At 43.2% G+C, this 19,960-nt stretch overlaps 1 protein-coding gene across 1 annotated transcript; it reads left to right on the forward strand.

The window, feature by feature from the left end:
- Positions 1 to 1,092: 1,092 nt before the first annotated feature.
- Positions 1,093 to 15,782, forward strand: LOC147422908 (uncharacterized). The gene is made up of 5 exons (XM_086500880.1): positions 1,093 to 1,128; positions 1,306 to 1,645; positions 11,554 to 12,518; positions 12,612 to 12,713; positions 15,735 to 15,782. The coding sequence occupies exons 1-5, from the start codon at positions 1,093 to 1,095 to the stop codon at positions 15,780 to 15,782; spliced, it is 1,491 nt and encodes a 496-aa protein (XP_086357006.1).
- The last annotated feature ends 4,178 nt before the right edge of the window (positions 15,783 to 19,960 follow it).

Here is a 19,960-nt window from a genome sequence, read left to right on the forward strand (position 1 = left end):
TTGGACATTATTGTTGAAGTTTTGTTGTGTCTATGACATTGCAGGAAACGGAGAGTTTGGTGCTCCGGCCAGAATGAGAGGCAACATCTTGTTCCAACATATTCATTAGCAATATCCCCTCTACATTAGAGGTAAGGCTCAATCCTCACTCAAGATCTAGCTTTCAATACTATAAGTGATATTTTTTGGCATTTAGTTCTTGAACTAACATTTTAGTACTCATATTACCTTTTAAAATTCAAATTTTGTGGTGGCAGTTAACAAATTAATTAGTCATTATATTTTATAGTGCAAAGAATCTTGAACTATCTGGTGGAATAACACATTATTATTAAATCATCAGCACGAGGTGATTCTTCTTCATGGAGCATATTGTTGTATGTTGCAATGGGGTAATTTTGTGAGTGAATTGTTGTATGGTGGAATGGATAGTTTATTACCATCTTGGATGAGCAAAAGGTTATGTATCTCTATCTCTTGAAATTGTTAGTATAATGTTGTTTGTGTTTCTTCCGTCCCCCAATGTGAACCCAGCCTTAACCTCCGTTTCAATGCAGCAAGTAACTGCAGGCCACTTGCCATTGCTTTTCTCGCGGGTCGCGGCATAGGAGAAGAGCCCATAAATGAACGCGGATCAGAATTCAAGGCCTCTTCAACCGACATGACTGAACAAGCGAAGGAAAAGCACAGCCGTTGGCAAGGGCCGACACTGCCCGACAGAGAGCATGCCGTTGCGTAGTGAAGAGTCTAGAAGAAGCGCTGGCAGTTGATGAAGCTGTCGAGCAGAGACGTGTTTTGAGGAGGAGGTAGCCCTCTACAAAGGAAAGGGAGGGCCTGCTTGCAGGAGGCACTGAGGGGACTTGGGACCAGGCTGAGGAGGATTGCAGAGCTCGCGGACTCATTTGTTGTAATGGAACAGGATTGTGGATCATAGAAAGGGTGAAAGAGTTTGTGTTTTCTTGTAACTGTTGTTCATGTTGGTTCTGGTGAAAGGGATGAAGATGGTGAAGGTGATGGGAAGGTTGTTGATGTTGTTCGCGTTGTTGCTGCTGTTGATGGTGGTGAGGCTGACTGATGAGGAGATGAAGAGGCATGCTGGCTACTGTTGTTGCTGTTGCAAGGGCGAAGGTTAATGGAGAGGAAAATCTCCAACACCTGCACTAATATGCTCATAGGAAGCTGCAAATCTCATCATCCCCGTGTCTGTGTTTGTGTGCCTACGAGAGAAAGTGAGTGTGTGTGGGGATCCGAGAGAGGAAGCAAATGTTGTTGCTAGGTGATTGGGCTCGAGAATGTTGTCGTTAGGCTGGTGTCACATTGGGGCAGGCGGATGCGCTTTTTCCTGGAATCCACCAATCATATGTCGCGCCGAGGGAACTCCCTGTCACACTGTCACACTGGGTCGCTGACCATATTTCCATAGCCGAGCTGGCTCTCCAGCTCAGCGGCCACCTTTACATGCCCGCCCAAGCTCAGCCCAAGCGGAAAACCTGCAGTTTGATTGGACAACGAGCAGCTTTTTCACTTTTCCCCGCATGCTCCAGTGTGACGCCATTTGCAGCAGCCACTGAAATCTTACATGCTTTCACGCACGAGCAGGCAGCTGGTCATGGAGGTCCAGCTCAGGAAGGGCATGCGGCCCAGTGTAACAGGGGCCTTAGTTTATGGCTTCAATATTGGTTGCACGCATTCTTTCAGGGTGCTATGTCATTCTCAATGCGGCTATGGCTACATCTGTCCGTTTGAGTCGCTACCTTGCTGCAAGCTGCCAACTTGCGTGCTGCAGGTCACCTTGCTTGGTACATATGGCAGCCAAGTACTGGTTTTGTAGCCCAATGGAAGTACACAATTGCTCCATGGCCGCGGACTCAACTTGGGCTGCACAAGCTACCACAGTAGCCTCCTAAGTACATGCAGCCATGGGGTAGTACCACCTTGCTGGCTATTTTCGCCCATTTGCACTAAAACGGCACCTCCAACCTCTGCCACTTAGCACTCATTGGGCCACCTGCACTAAAACAACACCTCACACCTCTTGCACTCAGCGGTCACAGCCACCATGGCATGAAGCTCGCCATTCTGAACCTTACATTGAAGGCACACAGTTTTTTTTAATGTCCGGGGTCCATATGTTGCATCTATGAAGTCCTGAGTCCGACATTCGGGGCCATATTGATGGGGCCGTATTGAATGTCCACGGTCTTACTGAGCTCCACCCCTTCCACACACTTATTCACACGCAAGATCTCTAATGTGTTCCGATCAACATCCAAATGACACTACAAGAAGCTATTCATATTAGCGACGTTCACAAACCGACGTTCAAAAAAAAAAAATTCTCGACATCGTTATGAGCGTTGCTATGAGCGTCGCAAAGTAAATTTGCGATGCTCATAGCGACGCCGGCTAGGCTAAAAAAAATAACAAAGAGCGCCCAAAAACTCAGATCTCAGATCTGAGTTTTTCGACACCCTCAAGCAAGGAGCAGGTAACGCTCTCCCTCTCCTTCTCTCTCTCTCTCTCTCTCTCTCTCTCTCTCTCTCTCTCTTTCTTCTCCACACACACACACACACACACACGAGGAGAGGAAGGAGAGCCAGGTATGCTCCTTCCCTCTCCTCACTCTCATGTTCCCTTCCCCTCTTTCTCTCTCCCTCCCTCTCTCTCTCTCTCTCACACACACACACACACACACACATAGTGTTTTTGAGAGAGAGAGAGAGAGAGAGAGAGAGAGAGAGAGAGAGAAAGAGTACAAACATAAACAAAAACGCACACACACATACATAAACAAAGAATGCACACACATTGAGAGAGGAAAAGAGAGATAGAACATGCATAAACAAAAAACGCACACATTGAGAGAGGAAAAGAGAGAGAGAACATGCATAAACAAAAAACGCACACATTGAAGGAGGAAAAGAGAGAGAAAACATGCATAAACAAAAAAACGCACACACATTGAGAGAGAAAGAGACAGAAACTAATTTAACGTCGAAGGAAACTAATTAAAATTAAAAGACCTAAAGATCTAGCCGACGAGGAGTTGAACTCAAGACCTATTATTCAAGAGGGAAATGGCATAACCAATCTATCATATTTGGCATGGGTGATAGAAAGGTTATACCATTTATCTCTTTTTATTGGCACACACATCCACACACGCGCACACACACAAGAAGAAGAGAGTTATAACGTCGTAGGAAACTATCTTAAAAGACGTTAAAGATTAGGTTAGATGTAGACTTACGTTAAATTAGATTTAGGTTTATTTAAGTTAAATTAGATTAGATTTAGGTTTATTTTTAGTTAGATTTACGTTTATTTACGCTAGATTTAGATTTACGTTATATTAGATTAGATTTAGGTCTCCATAGACTGCGATGCCTGCATGAAGCGGGTGAAGAAAGCCCTCAATGGAATATAGGGTATTGCTGCCTTCACTCATGGTGGGCTCCGTCGATCCAAAAGTACTGGTGAAATGTCTTCAGAAGATAGGGAAGAAGGTGGATCTTCAGGGCGGCAAGAGTCACTACATCCCCGACAATGACCATCTAAACAACCTCTAGTCATTCAACAGCAACTTCAAAGTTAGTAACAAGAGCAAGAACGGTTTAAAGGGCCAATTGCTGTCGTCAGATGTGGATGGAGATGAGGCAGCGTCACCACCGGAAGTTAACTCTCACATCTTTAGTGATGAGAATGCCAACTCTTGCCGAGTTATGTGAAAAATTATGTGTTAAATCAGTTTTAAGGTTCTTATAATCCCTGTTAGTTTAGTTCTTTGTTTTTAATATAACATAATTTACGTTAGATTTACATTTATGTTATATTAGATTAGACTTAGGTTTATTTAGGTTTACCCACACACACACACACACACACACACACACACACACAAGAAGAAGAGAGTTTTAACGTCGTAGGAAACTATCCCAAAAGACGTTAAAGATTAGGTTAGATGTAGACTTACGTTAAATTAGATTTAGGTTTATTTTTAGTTAGATTTACGTTTATTTAGATTTACGCTTATTTACGTTAGATCGAGTCCACGCAAGAATTACTTACGGTTTAGGGTTTAGAGTTAAACGAACAGTGAAAAGATCTACTGTGAGGCAATGTTTGAGCCCGAGATTGATGCAATGATCGAAACGATCATGGATTCAGAAAGGCTTATCTATGATGATATGAAAAGTGAAGCCGATACGCCATTGTATAATGGAGCACGTATGTCTAGATTGAAAGCACTCCTGGTTCTTCTCAACATGCAGACAAAGTTTGGATGGAGTGACACTAGCGTCACAGCACTTTTCAGGTGATCTATTACAATTAGTTTACTTTAATAAAACTCTAAATGTATAATGATCTGATAGATTTTTACACGACTGTATCGTATTTTTATGTTGTGTAGATTGCTTAAAGAGAACATACTACCAGCTGACAATGTGATGCCAGATTCCCGAGATGAAGCAAGAAAGATTTTGCGAAACTTGGGGATAGATTACAATTCTATCCACGCTTGTCCTAATGACTGCATTCTTTTCAGAGGGGAATACATAGACATGGAGAAGTGTCCGAAATGTGATTCCGAAAGATATCGAGTAGATCTCCACGGGACAAAAATTCCACAAAAGGTTTTGCGACATTTTCCTCTGCTTCCTCGCATCAAGCATTTCTTCGAATGTAAGTCCATGGCCGCCCTAGCATCATGGCATGAGGAGAATAAATCTTCGGATGGTGTGCTACAAATTCCTACAGATTGCGCAGCATGGAAACATATAGATGGAACATGGTCGGATTTTGCCAGGGAAGCTCGAAATTTGCGCTTAGTCCTGGCTATGGATGGCGTAAATCCATTTGGTCAAAGATCAACATCTTACAGTGTATGGCCCGTTGTCATCGTCAACTACAACATTCCCCCGTGGTTGACTACGAAGAAGGGGCACCTATGGCTAAGCTTGATTGTGCCAAGGCGATATAAAGTGGAGAATATGGATGTGTATCTTTGTCCACTATTGGAAGAGCTACAACAATTGTGGATTGGCATAGAGGTGGTGGATATGAGCCGACACACAAGACGACGGAATGCTTTGATCAGAGGCATTCTAATGTGGACCATGCATGACTATCCCGGGCTAACAGAATGCTCAGGTGATCTATTGACACTCCTCACTCAGACACTGTAAATCTTGTTTTTTCCCATAGTTGATCTATTATCATGTGGATACATGCAGGGCTTCAAACAAGCGGATACAGAGCATGTGTCACATGTAGACCTAGACTGAATGCACATAGGGCGCCCTCACTGAAGAAGCAAATCTACGAAGGTCATCAAGCGTATCTTCCAGAGAATCATGTGTTACGCGACGGCTTTTTGAGAAGAGAGCCACCAAGGATGTCTGCACAAGCATGGTTAGAGCAGAAGGAGATGTGCGATGATGGATTGCCTCCAGGGATGAAGAGACTATCTCTATGGTACGAGTTACCATACTGGCCCCGACTCATGATCAATCACTTGCTCGATCCAATGCACATATTCAAGAATGTGGGTAATCTACTATGGGACCATCTGACTAGCAAGAAAGATACTTTGGGAGCCAGAGTTGACCTTAGAAATGTGGATCGTATGGAGCAATATTGGCCGCAAATAGCGTATGATGGATCGATAAAACTCCCTAAAGCACCATGGATTTTCACAAGAGCCCAAGAACGCAAAGTAAAAGAGACCATTCGATCTTTGCGGACCCCCACTGGCGTAATGCACTCGCTCCGAACGTGTTTTACTAAAGAAGGAAAGCTTACCGGTTTGAAGTCACACGATTGGCATAAAATGTGTCAGGTACGTTCATAGTGGAGGAGATCAGAGAAGATGCTCAATCAGAAGCCGCTGCGGTGGTGCCAGACGAGCATCAAGATGCTACTACTCTATATGGGGTGCATGCAGAGGAGCTGTCATAATAATCAATATCTAATTCTCCTAAATGATTTTCTCATATTAAACTGATCATTTAATGTGGGGAAGTGCCAAGGGAGAAAAAGCTAGAATATTGGTTAAGCTAGCAGACCGGCCACAGTAGGGATCCAAAGGAGGGAAAATAGGGATCCAAAGGGGGGGCCATCTGCAAAAGAGCCATGTGAAACAATGGGCCAAAAAGACCCTAAGGTTCAGCCCATTAAGACTTCCAAAATGCTAAGGTTCCAAAATTCAAAGGTTGAGTCCAAAGGTCAACCCTAGGGAAAATTGGATGCTTTGTGTGTGCCCTAAAAGTCCTTACACGTCCCTACATGGGAGGGGGCGAGCCCCAAAGCTAGGGGATGAGAGAGAAAGCCACACACACACACACAGGCTCCCTTTACACAAAGGGAATGAGGGACACATGTCAGCTCCCTAGGCCAGATGCCCACAAGGTGTGCCCAATTCCTATTGGAAGACCCTTGAAGTGGACCAATGAGAATTAGGCTAGAGTAAATCTAGTTTAATTAATTTAAAACATTTAATAAAAGAAACCAATGAGAATTAAGTGTCCTAGAAGACTATTGGGCAGTCTCCCAAGGGGTCCAATGAGCATTCAGGAGCCCCATGGCTTGCCTGATTCCTATTGGCCAGGAGGCAAAGGGGTCCAATGAGAGTTTAGTTTAATTATTTAATTACCTAAAGCTCTCACAAAAGGGGAAAGGGGGACACATGTCAGAAGGCTATCACTTATGCTGCTTAATCCCTATTGGCTTGACCTGGGGAGGTCCAATGAGGCAAAAGCCAGACTAATTTAGCAGCTAGGGCTCGCCCAAGAGAGGGGGGGGGGGCTGATTTTTGCTTGGCATTGACACACACACTCTCACACTTGACAATGTGTGAAGGGAAAATACTCTATCTCCTCCCAAGCTTTAATGGAGAGCTCATCACCTACTCCAAGCTTGTGAGATAGAAGCCTACATCAACACTCTCTTGGCATGTGGATGCAAATCCAACCAAGATCCAAGCTTCAATGCATGCTCATCTTCTCTACCAAGCTAATTACTAAGCTAAGCTATGCTAATATGAGTGATTATGTGAGGAGATGTACTTCTTTCTCGTAAGATACTTCTTTTTCCTCTCAATCTACTCTCATACCCTGCTAGCTCTCACCATCTTCGAAGGTGTGTGAGGTCTTGGGTCTGAGAACGGGGATAATTCAAGTTGTGTTTGATTAAGTGTTTTGCTTGGTGTATGAAGCTTCCATCTTCATTGCACTAGCTAGTCTTGAAGGAACACAAAGAATTGTATTGTACAATGTCTCTCTTGATGGGAGAAACCATAATACAAAGCCTTTTGGAGGGGGGACCGGCTCCATGCAAATCCGGTCCTCAACTGTTGTCAATAGCTTAATTGCTCTCTCTTTTGAAAGTATTGTCGATGCTATCTAGCTAGGTGTTATGCTTTTTGTTGCTCTCTCCACCCAAGCACTCTTGTAATTCTCATTAGGAATCTATTCTAATGAAATGCCCACTATGTTCATGCTAATTTCCGCTACAAATAAGATTTTAGGCCATTAAATGTTACATTGGTATCAGAGCTCAAGGTTTCTCTTTTCTTGCTCAAGAAGGGAGGTCCTCAAGCTAGCTACAAATGGTTGGTATTATTAATTGCCTGTGAGTAAGTAGAATAGGGATTTTTCAGCCTTGCAGTGCGCCTGCCTTTGTGCAGTTAACGGGGCATCACCGTCGAGAGCTATGGTCTTAATAGTGGAGTCCTACGGGGCTTGCCTACGGCTTAACCACTATTGAGCTATTAGAAGCTTGACAGGAGCCGGTGCTGTTTTGGTGTCGAAAGACCCTCTCTTCTATTCCTTGCAATTAATGGTATTCGAGCCGCGGGTACAGTAGCTTGAGTGCTTTTTCTAAAGGGGTAAAGAGGAGTAGCAACTAGGGCTTGAAGTGCCAAAGTACACACACACACACACATAGTGTTTTTGAGAGAGAGAGAGAGAGAGAGAGAGAGAGAGAGAGAGAGAGAGAAAGAGTACAAACATAAACAAAAACGCACACACACATACATAAACAAAGAATGCACATACATTGAGAGAGGAAAAGAGAGATAGAACATGCATAAACAAAAAACGCACACATTGAGAGAGGAAAAGAGAGAGAGAACATGCATAAACAAAAACCGCACACATTGAGGGAGGAAAAGAGAGAGAAAATATGCATAAACAAAAAAACGCACACACATTGAGAGAGAAAGAGACAGAAACTAATTTAACGTCGCAGGAAACTAATTAAAATTAAAAGACCTAAAGATCTAGCCGACGAGGAGTTGAACTCAAGACCTATTATTCAAGAGGGAAATGGCATAACCAATCTATCATACTTGGCATGGGTGATAGAAAGGTTATACCATTTATCTCTTTTTATTGGCACACACATCCACACACGCGCACACACACAAGAAGAAGAGAGTTATAACGTCGTAGGAAACTATCTTAAAAGACGTTAAAGATTAGGTTAGATGTAGACTTACGTTAAATTAGATTTAAGTTTATTTAAGTTAAATTAGATTAGATTTAGGTTTATTTTTAGTTAGATTTACGTTTATTTACGCTAGATTTAGATTTACGTTATATTAGATTAGATTTAGGTCTCCATAGACTGCGATGCCTGCATGAAGCGGGTGAAGAAAGCCCTCAATGGAATATAGGGTATTGCTGCCTTCACTCATGGTGGGCTCCGTCGATCCAAAAGTACTGGTGAAATGTCTTCAGAAGATAGGGAAGAAGGTGGATCTTCAGGGCGGCAAGAGTCACTACATCCCCGACAATGACCATCTAAACAACCTCTAGTCATTCAACAGCAACTTCAAAGTTAGTAACAAGAGCAAGAACGGTTCAAAGGGCCAATTGCTGTCGTCAGATGTGGATGGAGATGAGGCAGCGTCACCACCGGAAGTTAACTCTCACATCTTTAGTGATGAGAATGCCAACTCTTGCCGAGTTATGTGAAAAATTATGTGTTAAATCAGTTTTAAGGTTCTTATAGTCCCTGTTAGTTTAGTTCTTTGTTTTTAATATAACATAATTTACGTTAGATTTAGATTTATGTTATATTAGATTAGACTTAGGTTTATTTAGGTTTACCCACACACACACACACACACACACAAGAAGAAGAGAGTTTTAACGTCGTAGGAAACTATCCCAAAAGACGTTAAAGATTAGGTTAGATGTAGACTTACGTTAAATTAGATTTAGGTTTATTTTTAGTTAGATTTACGTTTATTTAGATTTACGCTTATTTACGTTAGATCGAGTCCACGCAAGAATTACTTACGGTTTAGGGTTTAGAGTTAGACGAACAGTGAAAAGATCTACTGTGAGGCAATGTTTGAGCCCGAGATTGATGCAATGATCGAAACGATCATGGATTCAAAAAGGCTTATCTATGATGATATGAAAAGTGAAGCCGATACGCCATTGTATAATGGAGCACGTATGTCTAGATTGAAAGCACTCCTGGTTCTTTTCAACATGCAGACAAAGTTTGGATGGAGTGACACTAGCGTCACAGCACTTTTCAGGTGATCTATTACAATTAGTTTACTTTAATAAAACTCTAAATGTATAATGATCTGATAGATTTTTACACGACTGTATCGTATTTTTATGTTGTGTAGATTGCTTAAAGAGAACATACTACCAGCTGACAATGTGATGCCAGATTCCCGAGATGAAGCAAGAAAGATTTTGCGAAACTTGGGGATAGATTACAATTCTATCCACGCTTGTCCTAATGACTGCATTCTTTTCAGAGGGGAATACATAGACATGGAGAAGTGTCCGAAATGTGATTCCGAAAGATATCGAGTAGATCTCCACGGGACAAAAATTCCACAAAAGGTTTTGCGACATTTTCCTCTGCTTCCTCGCATCAAGCATTTCTTCGAATGTAAGTCCATGGCCGCCCTAGCATCATGGCATGAGGAGAATAAATCTTCGGATGGTGTGCTACAAATTCCTACAGATTGCGCAGCCTGGAAACATATAGATGGAACATGGTCGGATTTTGCCAGGGAAGCTCGAAATTTGCGCTTAGTCCTGGCTATGGATGGCGTAAATCCATTTGGTCAAAGATCAACATCTTACAGTGTATGGCCCGTTGTCATCGTCAACTACAACATTCCCCCGTGGTTGAGTACGAAGAAGGGGCACCTATGGCTAAGCTTGATTGTGCCAAGGCGATATAAAGTGGAGAATATGGATGTGTATCTTCGTCCACTATTGGAAGAGCTACAACAATTGTGGATTGGCATAGAGGTGGTGGATATGAGCCGACACACAAGACGACGGAATGCTTTGATCAGAGGCATTCTAATGTGGACCATGCATGACTATCCCGGGCTAACAGAATGCTCAGGTGATCTATTGACACTCCTCACTCAGACACTGTAAATCTTGTTTTTTCCCATAGTTGATCTATTATCATGTGGATACATGCAGGGCTTCAAACAAGCGGATACAGAGCATGTGTCACATGTAGACCTAGACTGAATGCACATAGGGCGCCCTCACTGAAGAAGCAAATCTACGAAGGTCATCAAGCGTATCTTCCAGAGAATCATGTGTTACGCGACGGCTTTTTGAGAAGAGAGCCACCAAGGATGTCTGCACAAGCATGGTTAGAGCAGAAGGAGATGTGCGATGATGGATTGCCTCCAGGGATGAAGAGACTATCTCTATGGTACGAGTTACCATACTGGCCCCGACTCATGATCAATCACTTGCTCGATCCAATGCACATATTCAAGAATGTGGGTAATCTACTATGGGACCATCTGACTAGCAAGAAAGATACTTTGGGAGCCAGAGTTGACCTTAGAAATGTGGATCGTATGGAGCAATATTGGCCGCAAACAGCGTATGATGGATCGATAAAACTCCCTAAAGCACCATGGATTTTCACAAGAGCCCAAGAACGCAAAGTAAAAGAGACCATTCGATCTTTGCGGACCCCCACTGGCGTAATGCACTCGCTCCGAACGTGTTTTACTAAAGAAGGAAAGCTTACCGGTTTGAAGTCACACGATTGGCATAAAATGTGTCAGGTACGTTCATAGTGGAGGAGATCAGAGAAGATGCTCAATCAGAAGCCGCTGCGGTGGTGCCAGACGAGCATCAAGATGCTACTACTCTATATGGGGTGCATGCAGAGGAGCTACAAAATGAAACAGAGGATATGTGTTTAAACGGAGAGCTCTATATAGATATAGGAATTTATGCTGAGTTATGCGAGGATGAGAGAGAGATCTCTTAAAGCCACAAATATTGTATTTGAACAATTTTGCTCCGTGTTGTAAAAACTCTGGCTCTCTAAGTACCTTCCATGGTGTATAACGCTCTTCTCTACTCGCGCTCACATCTTTTGATTGAAAATTCTGAGTTTTTGACTTGCCTCTTCTATCACTCAATTCATTGCGTCATTGTATTTATATGCGTCATTACGTCATTGTATTTAATGGTCTTTGCGTCATTGTCTACTCTATTCATTCAATATTAAGTTTAAATATTCGTGTGTTTAATGCAGGTATGGATGATGAGGAGTTTCTTTCTTCTTTGTCACCGCAGCAGAGACAGTGGTACGTGGAGCGTCATCGCTCTGGCGCATCATCGTGCGTTCCTACTCAATCCGCATCTCCCTCTCTTTCGGAGCATTCGGCGCGCTCCGAAGCTTCGGCGTCGACGAGACGATCTTCACACTCGTCTAAACACCGGCGCTCTAGTGGTGGCAGTGGCGGTTGTTGTGGGGATTCCGCCGCCGATGCCTCCACACCGCCTCGTGTTCGACGAGGCTCTTTACCCTCCCCTTCTTTGCCCGCCCCCACACCAGCCACAGCATCGCCATCTACGCCAGGTTTTGCGCGGCTGAATGTTCCTAGCAGCTACACACCTCTACCTACTCCGCCAGGAGCCACCCCACTCGACACTCCTCGCTTCGGGGCCCAGACGCCGGTGGAGACACCTGACGTCCGTACCCCCATCGACACGCCGCTAGAGACCCCTGCCGGGACACCCAGGTTCACGCGTCACCGGCCAGAGGGCTTGCCTTACTCCGTCGACTTCAGCGGCGGCATCATCATGGATGATGACGGCAAGAAGGTGATCTCGCGCATGCGTGGTCTTTGCTCTCAGCTGTTTAGACACTACATACTAAACAAATGGAGTGAAGTACCAAGTGATTTAAAAGCCAGAGTCATCAGCATACTTCATGATGAGTTTCCCGTTCCAACACGGGATCAACGCTTCAATGAAGACCTGATGAAGATTCGAATGCGCGAATACTGCAAACACAAGCGTTCCGAAGTGCAAAAAGCAATCAAGCATGGGTGGAACAGGCCAGATTGGCCAGAAGATTGGAAGAATGCGAAGAAAGCAGTGCGCGAGAATCTCGACAAGTGGAAGCAACAAAAGGATGCAGCCAGAGCGCGAGTAGAGACAGGGAGCTCGCACCACTTGGGGAGCGGTGGATGGGCATCATTTGAGGCCGATTTTGTAAGTGTTTTCGCATTGCTCTTTATGTTCGATAGTTTAGGGTTTATGAGTTTTTTAATTCTAACATAATGAAATCTTTGTATGTTTTGACAGTGGTCGATGACAGGACGTGATCCCACACCGTACGAGCGCGAGTACGCAGGCAGGAAGGGCTTAAACGCCCTGATGGACATTCTCAGTTCTCGCAGCGGCATGGTTAGTATTAGGGTTTACTCTTTTCTATTTTTTGTATTGTTTTATAAATGTCGTTATATGTTTATACTTACTGAAAGCTGTCTTATTGTCTTTTTTTTGCAGAATCCGACAGATATGCCGCTTGGACGCGATGAGACGTCTGACTAGACGACGTCAGTTTAGCCGTAGCTAGATAGCATTAGTTTAGGGTTTCTCATAGCTTATGTATCATGAGACGGATTTTATACGTCTTTTTGAACCATGTATATTATTACATTTGTCACCGTAGTTCATTTTGCCAATCAATTCTTTATGTCTATGATGTTGTACAATTGTCATTATTACATTTGCCAATCAATTCATTTTGCCTATGATGTGTACAATTGTCAATTTTACGCTTGTCAATTTTGCAAACAATGCGTCTTGTGGGTGACTATTTTGGGTCTATTATCTACCCTTGCACTTTTTTTAAAAAGTGAATCAAGTACAATATGGTTGATGGGTGGCATGGCATTCAATGCCCTGTCACCAAAAAAAATTTCTCTCGGGCGTCGCTATAACCGTCGCTATTTATGGCTCTGTAGCGTCGCTATGAGCGTCGCTATAGACTTCTTTGTAAACGTCGCTATAACCGTCGCTATGACCGTCGCTATATAGCGACGCCTATAGCGACGCTCTCGTAGCGACGCTATTAGCGACGGTTTTAGCGATGCCGTGGGTTATAAAAACCCAGTGTATTTCCGTCGCTAACAGTGTCACAAGAGCACACAACCTCTTGTAGTGTGAGTCTCTTTCCCTCCCACGACAGAGGCTTGCAACTGGCATCTTACCCTCACGACATCTTTGATTGAGTTGTGCAAAGGTAGAGTTCTCTCTCTCTCTCTCTCTCTCTCTCTCTCTCTCTCTCTATATATATATATATATATATATATATATATATATATATACACACACAAGAAGTTTTGGATAAATTCTCACAATAATTCCCAGATTGTGACTTATCTCAACATCATGAGCTTCTATGAGGGAGGCACCGTATACCTAGCTAGGTACGATTGGGGGCAGGGAACCGCTGGCCCGATGGGGGGGCCAGCGGTCCCCTGCCCCCAATCGTACCTAGCTAGATATGCGGTGCCTCTCGAGCAGAAGCTCATGATGTTATGCATTGTATGAAAAACACTGAAAAAGACTATGTTTTCCTACATGAGAAAATCTCTAGATCTTCTTGTGATATATGTGTGTGTGTGTGTGTGTGTGTGTGTGTGTGTGGAGGCAGGGAGGAATTCTGGCCCCTCCCTCGACCACATCACAAGCATCTTGATCCGGTTATGTTTCCTACAACCCCGACGACGTAGGCGGATAGCGTAGAGAGAGAGAGAGAGAGAGAGAGAGAGAGAGAGAGAGAGAGAGGCCGCGGGCCATACTAGTACATGAAAATACATATTCACATGGGTTCTTAGCTTGCAATTAGTGAACATGTATGTTTAGTGCATGCATGGGGACATACATCACACACTAAACATACGTCGAAAATGATTAGGATGTGTGTGCTTAAGGAGGCCAATCTTGGTGTTCTTGAGTGTTGAGGTCTTTTTTTGTGTGTGGAGACACTTTTCCAACAGAAGTACAAAAGAAAAGTGCTAAGAGCACTCCCCCATAGCTCCAATGTGGAGGCACCATTGGCAAGCGTCCTGTTTTTCCTTGGAGGGCCCTCCAATGGTAAACGGCGCCCCATAAAGCGCGCTAACTCCAGAATCCGCCATTCTTTTTTTTTTTGTAGCCCCCCAACCTAAGGCGTGATAATAACTGCATTCCAACTTCATCGACGCTATGACGACCCTACTACACAGCTTCCAGTGCTCCGGCTCGTGTGCCTGCTGCTACAGTCAACCATGCTCCATTCTGCCACATCTCTCTCTCTCTCTCTCTCTCTCTCTCTCTCTCTCTCTCTCTCTCTCTCTCTCTCTCTCTCTGACACACACACAGACACACACACATGCGCACGCTAAATCTCCTCTCTATGTCTTCTGCACTCAAAACACCTCTCGGATACGTTACATGCAAAAACTGAAGTCACTCTCTCTATCTCTCGCTCTCTCTCAGATCACTCTCGCTTATCATTAAAAAATTTCGGAGGTCATTTGGAGGGCCATATGAAGAGAGAGAAAAATAGAGCGCGTCCAATGAGCATGAGGGCTACGTTACGTAGAAAAGTACGGGGAAAGACTCAAAAAATAGGAAAATAGCCTAAAAACTTGGATTGTGGCATCGTAATTTCCTTGCTTTTACCGAGCTGTTAGGTGCTTGCCAGTGGTCCCACTGCTGATATTCTCTTATGGTCATTAATGTACTGGAGGGTGACCATTAAGCCCGCACAAGATATTGGAATTCTAAAACACTTTCCCTCCATTAGAATGCTTTCAAAGTGAATCTCCCTCCACTAAAGCTTTTCTCTGAGAGCTATGGCTTCCACGTTTTCTCGCCCAAGAAGCTCTAGGTGTTTACTGTCTCTCACACCAACAACCAACAGCTGCACTTTGCCTAGAAGGCCAAGTAGTAGCATATCCTCAATTACAATATCAACTTCAATAAGTGCAGAGAACCAATGGGTTGGACAAAGGATAAACAAAGGTTCATGGGTCCTCATGCAACCAAGAAGACCCAAGAGGTCTAGTGGTATCAATGTTTACCGCTCAGCATGGAAGGCCAGAGTGTTGGATTTCAAAGTTGAAATCGGCAAAAGATCTGGAAAGGAAGTTCTTGTTCAGCATGTGTTTACCCATCCAGACGTGATAGCAAACGGTGGAAATGTATCAGATATACATCAACCACGTTGCAATCGTAACTACTCTTGACATCTGAACTTCGTTTGATTTTTCATTTCACTTATTGATACTCTCATTATAACTTTTCTTATATATTTTGCAACATTTATCCCTCTTCTTATGAGCAATGTCTCCATTCTTCACAGCTCAACTACATTAGATTTGTCATTTTTACTTATTGATACTCTTAGTTTAACCCTTCTTATATATATTGCAGATGTTTATCCCTCTTCTTATAAGCAATGGAAGCCTGTGGAGTGCATAATAGGCCTGTTCCTTGTTGTTCATGCCCACATTGGTTCTCTACAGTATTCAGGGAGGAGCAACAAAAGCCTGGCTGATGAAGGAATATTTTTTTATGACCACTTCTACCAACTCAGCTCAGGGAATAAGAATGGCATGTTGCTGAAACTGTCTCTACCAACCGATTGGAACACTGTGGACTGGCCAGTTCCCGAGGAACCAATGGTGGAGGCAATGCGAAGTAAGCTCTACAAGGATATACAGAGGTCTCTACGTAGCTCTATTCCCACCAAACTGGTTAGAATTGCAAACTTTGGTCCTGCTGCACTCATTAGGAGATTTTGAGGTCTTTTGGAGGGCCTTTTGGAAGAGAGAGGAAAATAAGCTCCTCCAATGAGAGAAGAGCCTACGTTACGTAGAAAAATAGATTAATATTAACAAAAATATAAAAGGTGTCCCTCTCCTCATTTAATAATCTAGTGGTCCTTGAAGACGATCACTCTCTTTCATTTAATGCGAGCACCTTTTTCAGAAGGTAGATGCGGTGCATTTGATACGGCTTACGTCATCACTAGAATTCAAAAAGTTACAAAACTATCAAGTGGTGGAAGATTTTGAAACTTTTGATACTGTCAATGCGTCCGGAATGCCCAAATATCCTAAAAATGAATGTCCAATTGCCTAGCTCCGACATCCAAAGAGGCAAAGAATGTCAAAAACCCCTAAAAGAACATTTTACTAACGGTGCGCGAGGAGGCATTCCAAAATTTTGGAATGCCTCATCGCGCGCCGTTAGTAAAAAGCCCCCTTTTTCCTCTTTTAGAGAGCTTTTTGAGAGAAAAATGTCAAAAAAACTCTAAAAAGGCCTCCATCTATCACATAGGTTTTTTCTTCATCATCTTAGCCTTAGAGATCATAATTTCGGGTCTATAAGAGTGAGCACGCACACCCATTGTTACAATTCTACAAAGTGCATTTTGATCACACACACACACACACACACACACACACACAAATATAACATACACACAAACACACAGAGACACAAATATAACATACACACACACACACAGAGACACACACACTCACAAACACACACACACAAATATAACATACACACACACACACACACACACAAACACACAAACACAAAGAGCCCCCCCCCCCCCTCTCTCTCTCTCTCTCTCTCTCTCTCTCTCTCTCTCTCTCTCTATACTATAGGCGCGCGTAGAGAGGCACAACCGGTGTGCATGTCTCTATGCGCGCCTTTAGTACTGTGCATCCACCAATGTATGTGTTTATGTGTGTATGTGTGAGTGTTATAGAGAGAGGAAGTAAGTCGGGGGAAAGAGAGAGAGAGAGAGTCTTTCTGTTACCTTATACTAACGGCACGAGGAGGTGTTTTTTGAGGTCAAAACATGCTCCACGCGCGCCGTTAGTAATGGGAGTCTCTCACTCTCTCTCTCTCTCTTTAAATATGCTAAGCTATAGAAAGGAGAGAGAGAGAGAGAGAGAGAGAGAGAGAGAGAGAGAGAGCATGGTGCAAAAGTGCAATAGAGAAACATGGGTAGGCTTTCTTGAAAGATAATTGTCCAAAAATCACTAAAAGGAGCTTTGTACTAACGTCGTGCAGAGGGGCATTCTAGCATTTTAGAATGCCTCCTCGCGCGCCTTAAGTAAAAAGCCCATTTTTTGGAGTTTTTTGACATTTTTTGCCTCTTTGGATGTCGGAATGAGACAAGTAGACATTCGGTTTTAGGGTATTTTGGCGTTTCGGACGCATTGGTGGTGTCAAAAGCCTCAAAATCTATCACTATTTGACAGTTTGTGACTTTTCAACTTTCAGTGATGACGTAAGCTGCCTTGAATGCGCCGCACCTACCTCTTGAAAACGACGCTCACATTAAATTAAAAAGTGACCGTTTTCAAGGACGATTGGGAATATAAATCTACTTTTTAAAGTGTCTGGTTGTCCTTTTGGACGTACTCACAAGGTGCAAGTGCATTTTAAAAAACGTTTCTAGAGAGAGAAATACAATTTCTTACAAGGCCCTCCAAATGACCTCCGAAATTTTCTAATGCTTCATACAGTTGTTTCATAGCTACAATATCCGTGTTATGAAAACTATGTTCATGTGCAAGTCATTTCAGCAGTCATCCTGTGACAAACTTCTTGGCAGAGGATGGTATGTAAAGGAAGAGATTGGCATACGGTGCGAGGTCGCGCTTGATACTCTAGTTGTCAAGTACATGATTGCAAGCCAATCACTGTTACTCTCCTTTTGGTATATACGATCACAAATGCTCAATGGTAAGTACATTCCTATGGACCAGGTTTCTGCAGGTTTGGAAGATAATCCTGCTGTGGATGTGGAAGTGATTGATAAAGAGCATGGCCTAATGTTGGTGGTTACAATAAGGGATCTATGCAATCTTCTGCAGTTGCGGCATGACATAATTGAAGAGTCAATGGACAGGGACCTATCAAATTTTTCCTTTTTCTTAGCTGGCCGTAAGGTGATGCGGCGAAGGGAAAAAGATATTTTGTGCAAAGAGTTGGATGGTCGGCTTGAAATAGGGTCAATGTAACAGAGATTCTTGTGAACCCAAGTGTATACGAATGACTTTCAATACATGAAGTTTTTTGAGCTCATTTGTCAATTGTGCCCTGTGAATATAAGTGTGCTTGAAATACATCCTTTAGCATGTCAAATCTCTCTCTCTCTCTCTCTCTCTCTCTCTCTCTCTCAATGTTAGACAAGACAAAGACATGATAGAAGAGTCATCTTAATTCATTAGAAAGTACAAACTCGTCCGTGAACAATGGACTGAGATACAATTTCTGTAAGTATGGAATCAGAATGTCTTCAAGGTAAAAATCAAAGGAATGCCCCTCGAAAGAAGGTGGTGAGATAGTTGTTCCCGGTGGATTTAGTTCTCCCTTTTCAGGAGTATCATCAATCAGTAGTGTATTAGTTGCATCAAAGGGTACATCGATTTGGCTAAATGGTTTGTACAAAAGAGGTAAATGTGATTTTTTAGGGTGGTAGTGGCCCTCGACGGTAACACATTTTCTTTGATCATACAAAAAGGCAAAATCTAACGTGTGAGCGCCGCATACATGACCGCAAACTATTGTAACTAGTGGCAACAAGTTTTGCCTTTGCATTGAAGACCATATGGCAACTCTGAAGCGCGGAAGAAGAAACTGAATAAATTCCTTGGTTCCTGGACGAACCACGACTCGCCAAGTTCCCATCCGAAATGTTTGCAAATCCTCAAAGGGTTCTGTGTCACCGAGAGGCACGCGCATCAGCATCAATCCATTGAGGTCCAAGATAATCAACCTCTGTAAAAGTTGACAAGTACATATAACTAGTTAGAAGATGAACATATTTTGCCATACTTGAATAGACATTACCGGAACAACCGTATCTATAGGTAGCAAGGGTCCATACTGGGTCTCTGTAGTGTTGTTGTCGTTGTTGCTCTCCTCTGCTTTAGCTTCATCATTCACATCTTCATGGTCATCATTCACATCTTCATCAAGGGTCTCCCCCATGGCTCTTTCTGCCTCATTCAAGGTTTCCTCCAAGGTCTTTTCCTCTGCCTTGGTTGACCGGCTTGCATCATCCATCCTTGCCTCATCCATATCAGTTTGCTCATCCCTAGGCCTACTTTCCTCATCCATATCCTTTTGCTCATCCATTGGCCTGCTTTCCTCATCTTGGGTTTCATCCATAGGCTCTTTTGGCTCCTCCACTGGTTGACTTGGCTCTTTCATTGTCTCCTCCATAAGCCCCTCTGGTTGTACACTAGCACCTTCCATATGCTCATTTGACCTTTCCTCATCCTCGGCTCTTTCATCTTCAGCTGATATGACCCCCTCGGCCCGTTTTGATTCCACTGTATCGGATGCAGGGGTTTGTCGTGGTGGCATGTCATGTATTGTCATATCAATTGTGTGGTCGTCCAAGCCGCTATCTTCAGGTTCTCTGGGGCTCGACATAGTAAGCAGGTGTTGTATTAAACTTACCCAGTATCTTTGCAAATAATCATATGTGTAGTTTTTTAAAGCACTCTGCAAAATTGAAAGACCACATGGTGAGAATTCTTGTATAAACTAAACCAAAACTGACTGAATGCATTGCCAAATGGTTACCTTAGTCATGAAATTTTTTAATGCAAAGTAGCTTTGCA

Source organism: Adiantum capillus-veneris, chromosome 26 (genome assembly GCF_014529385.1).
Source record: "Adiantum capillus-veneris isolate H3 chromosome 26, ASM1452938v2, whole genome shotgun sequence".
NCBI classification, from domain to species: Eukaryota; Viridiplantae; Streptophyta; class Polypodiopsida; order Polypodiales; family Pteridaceae; genus Adiantum; species Adiantum capillus-veneris.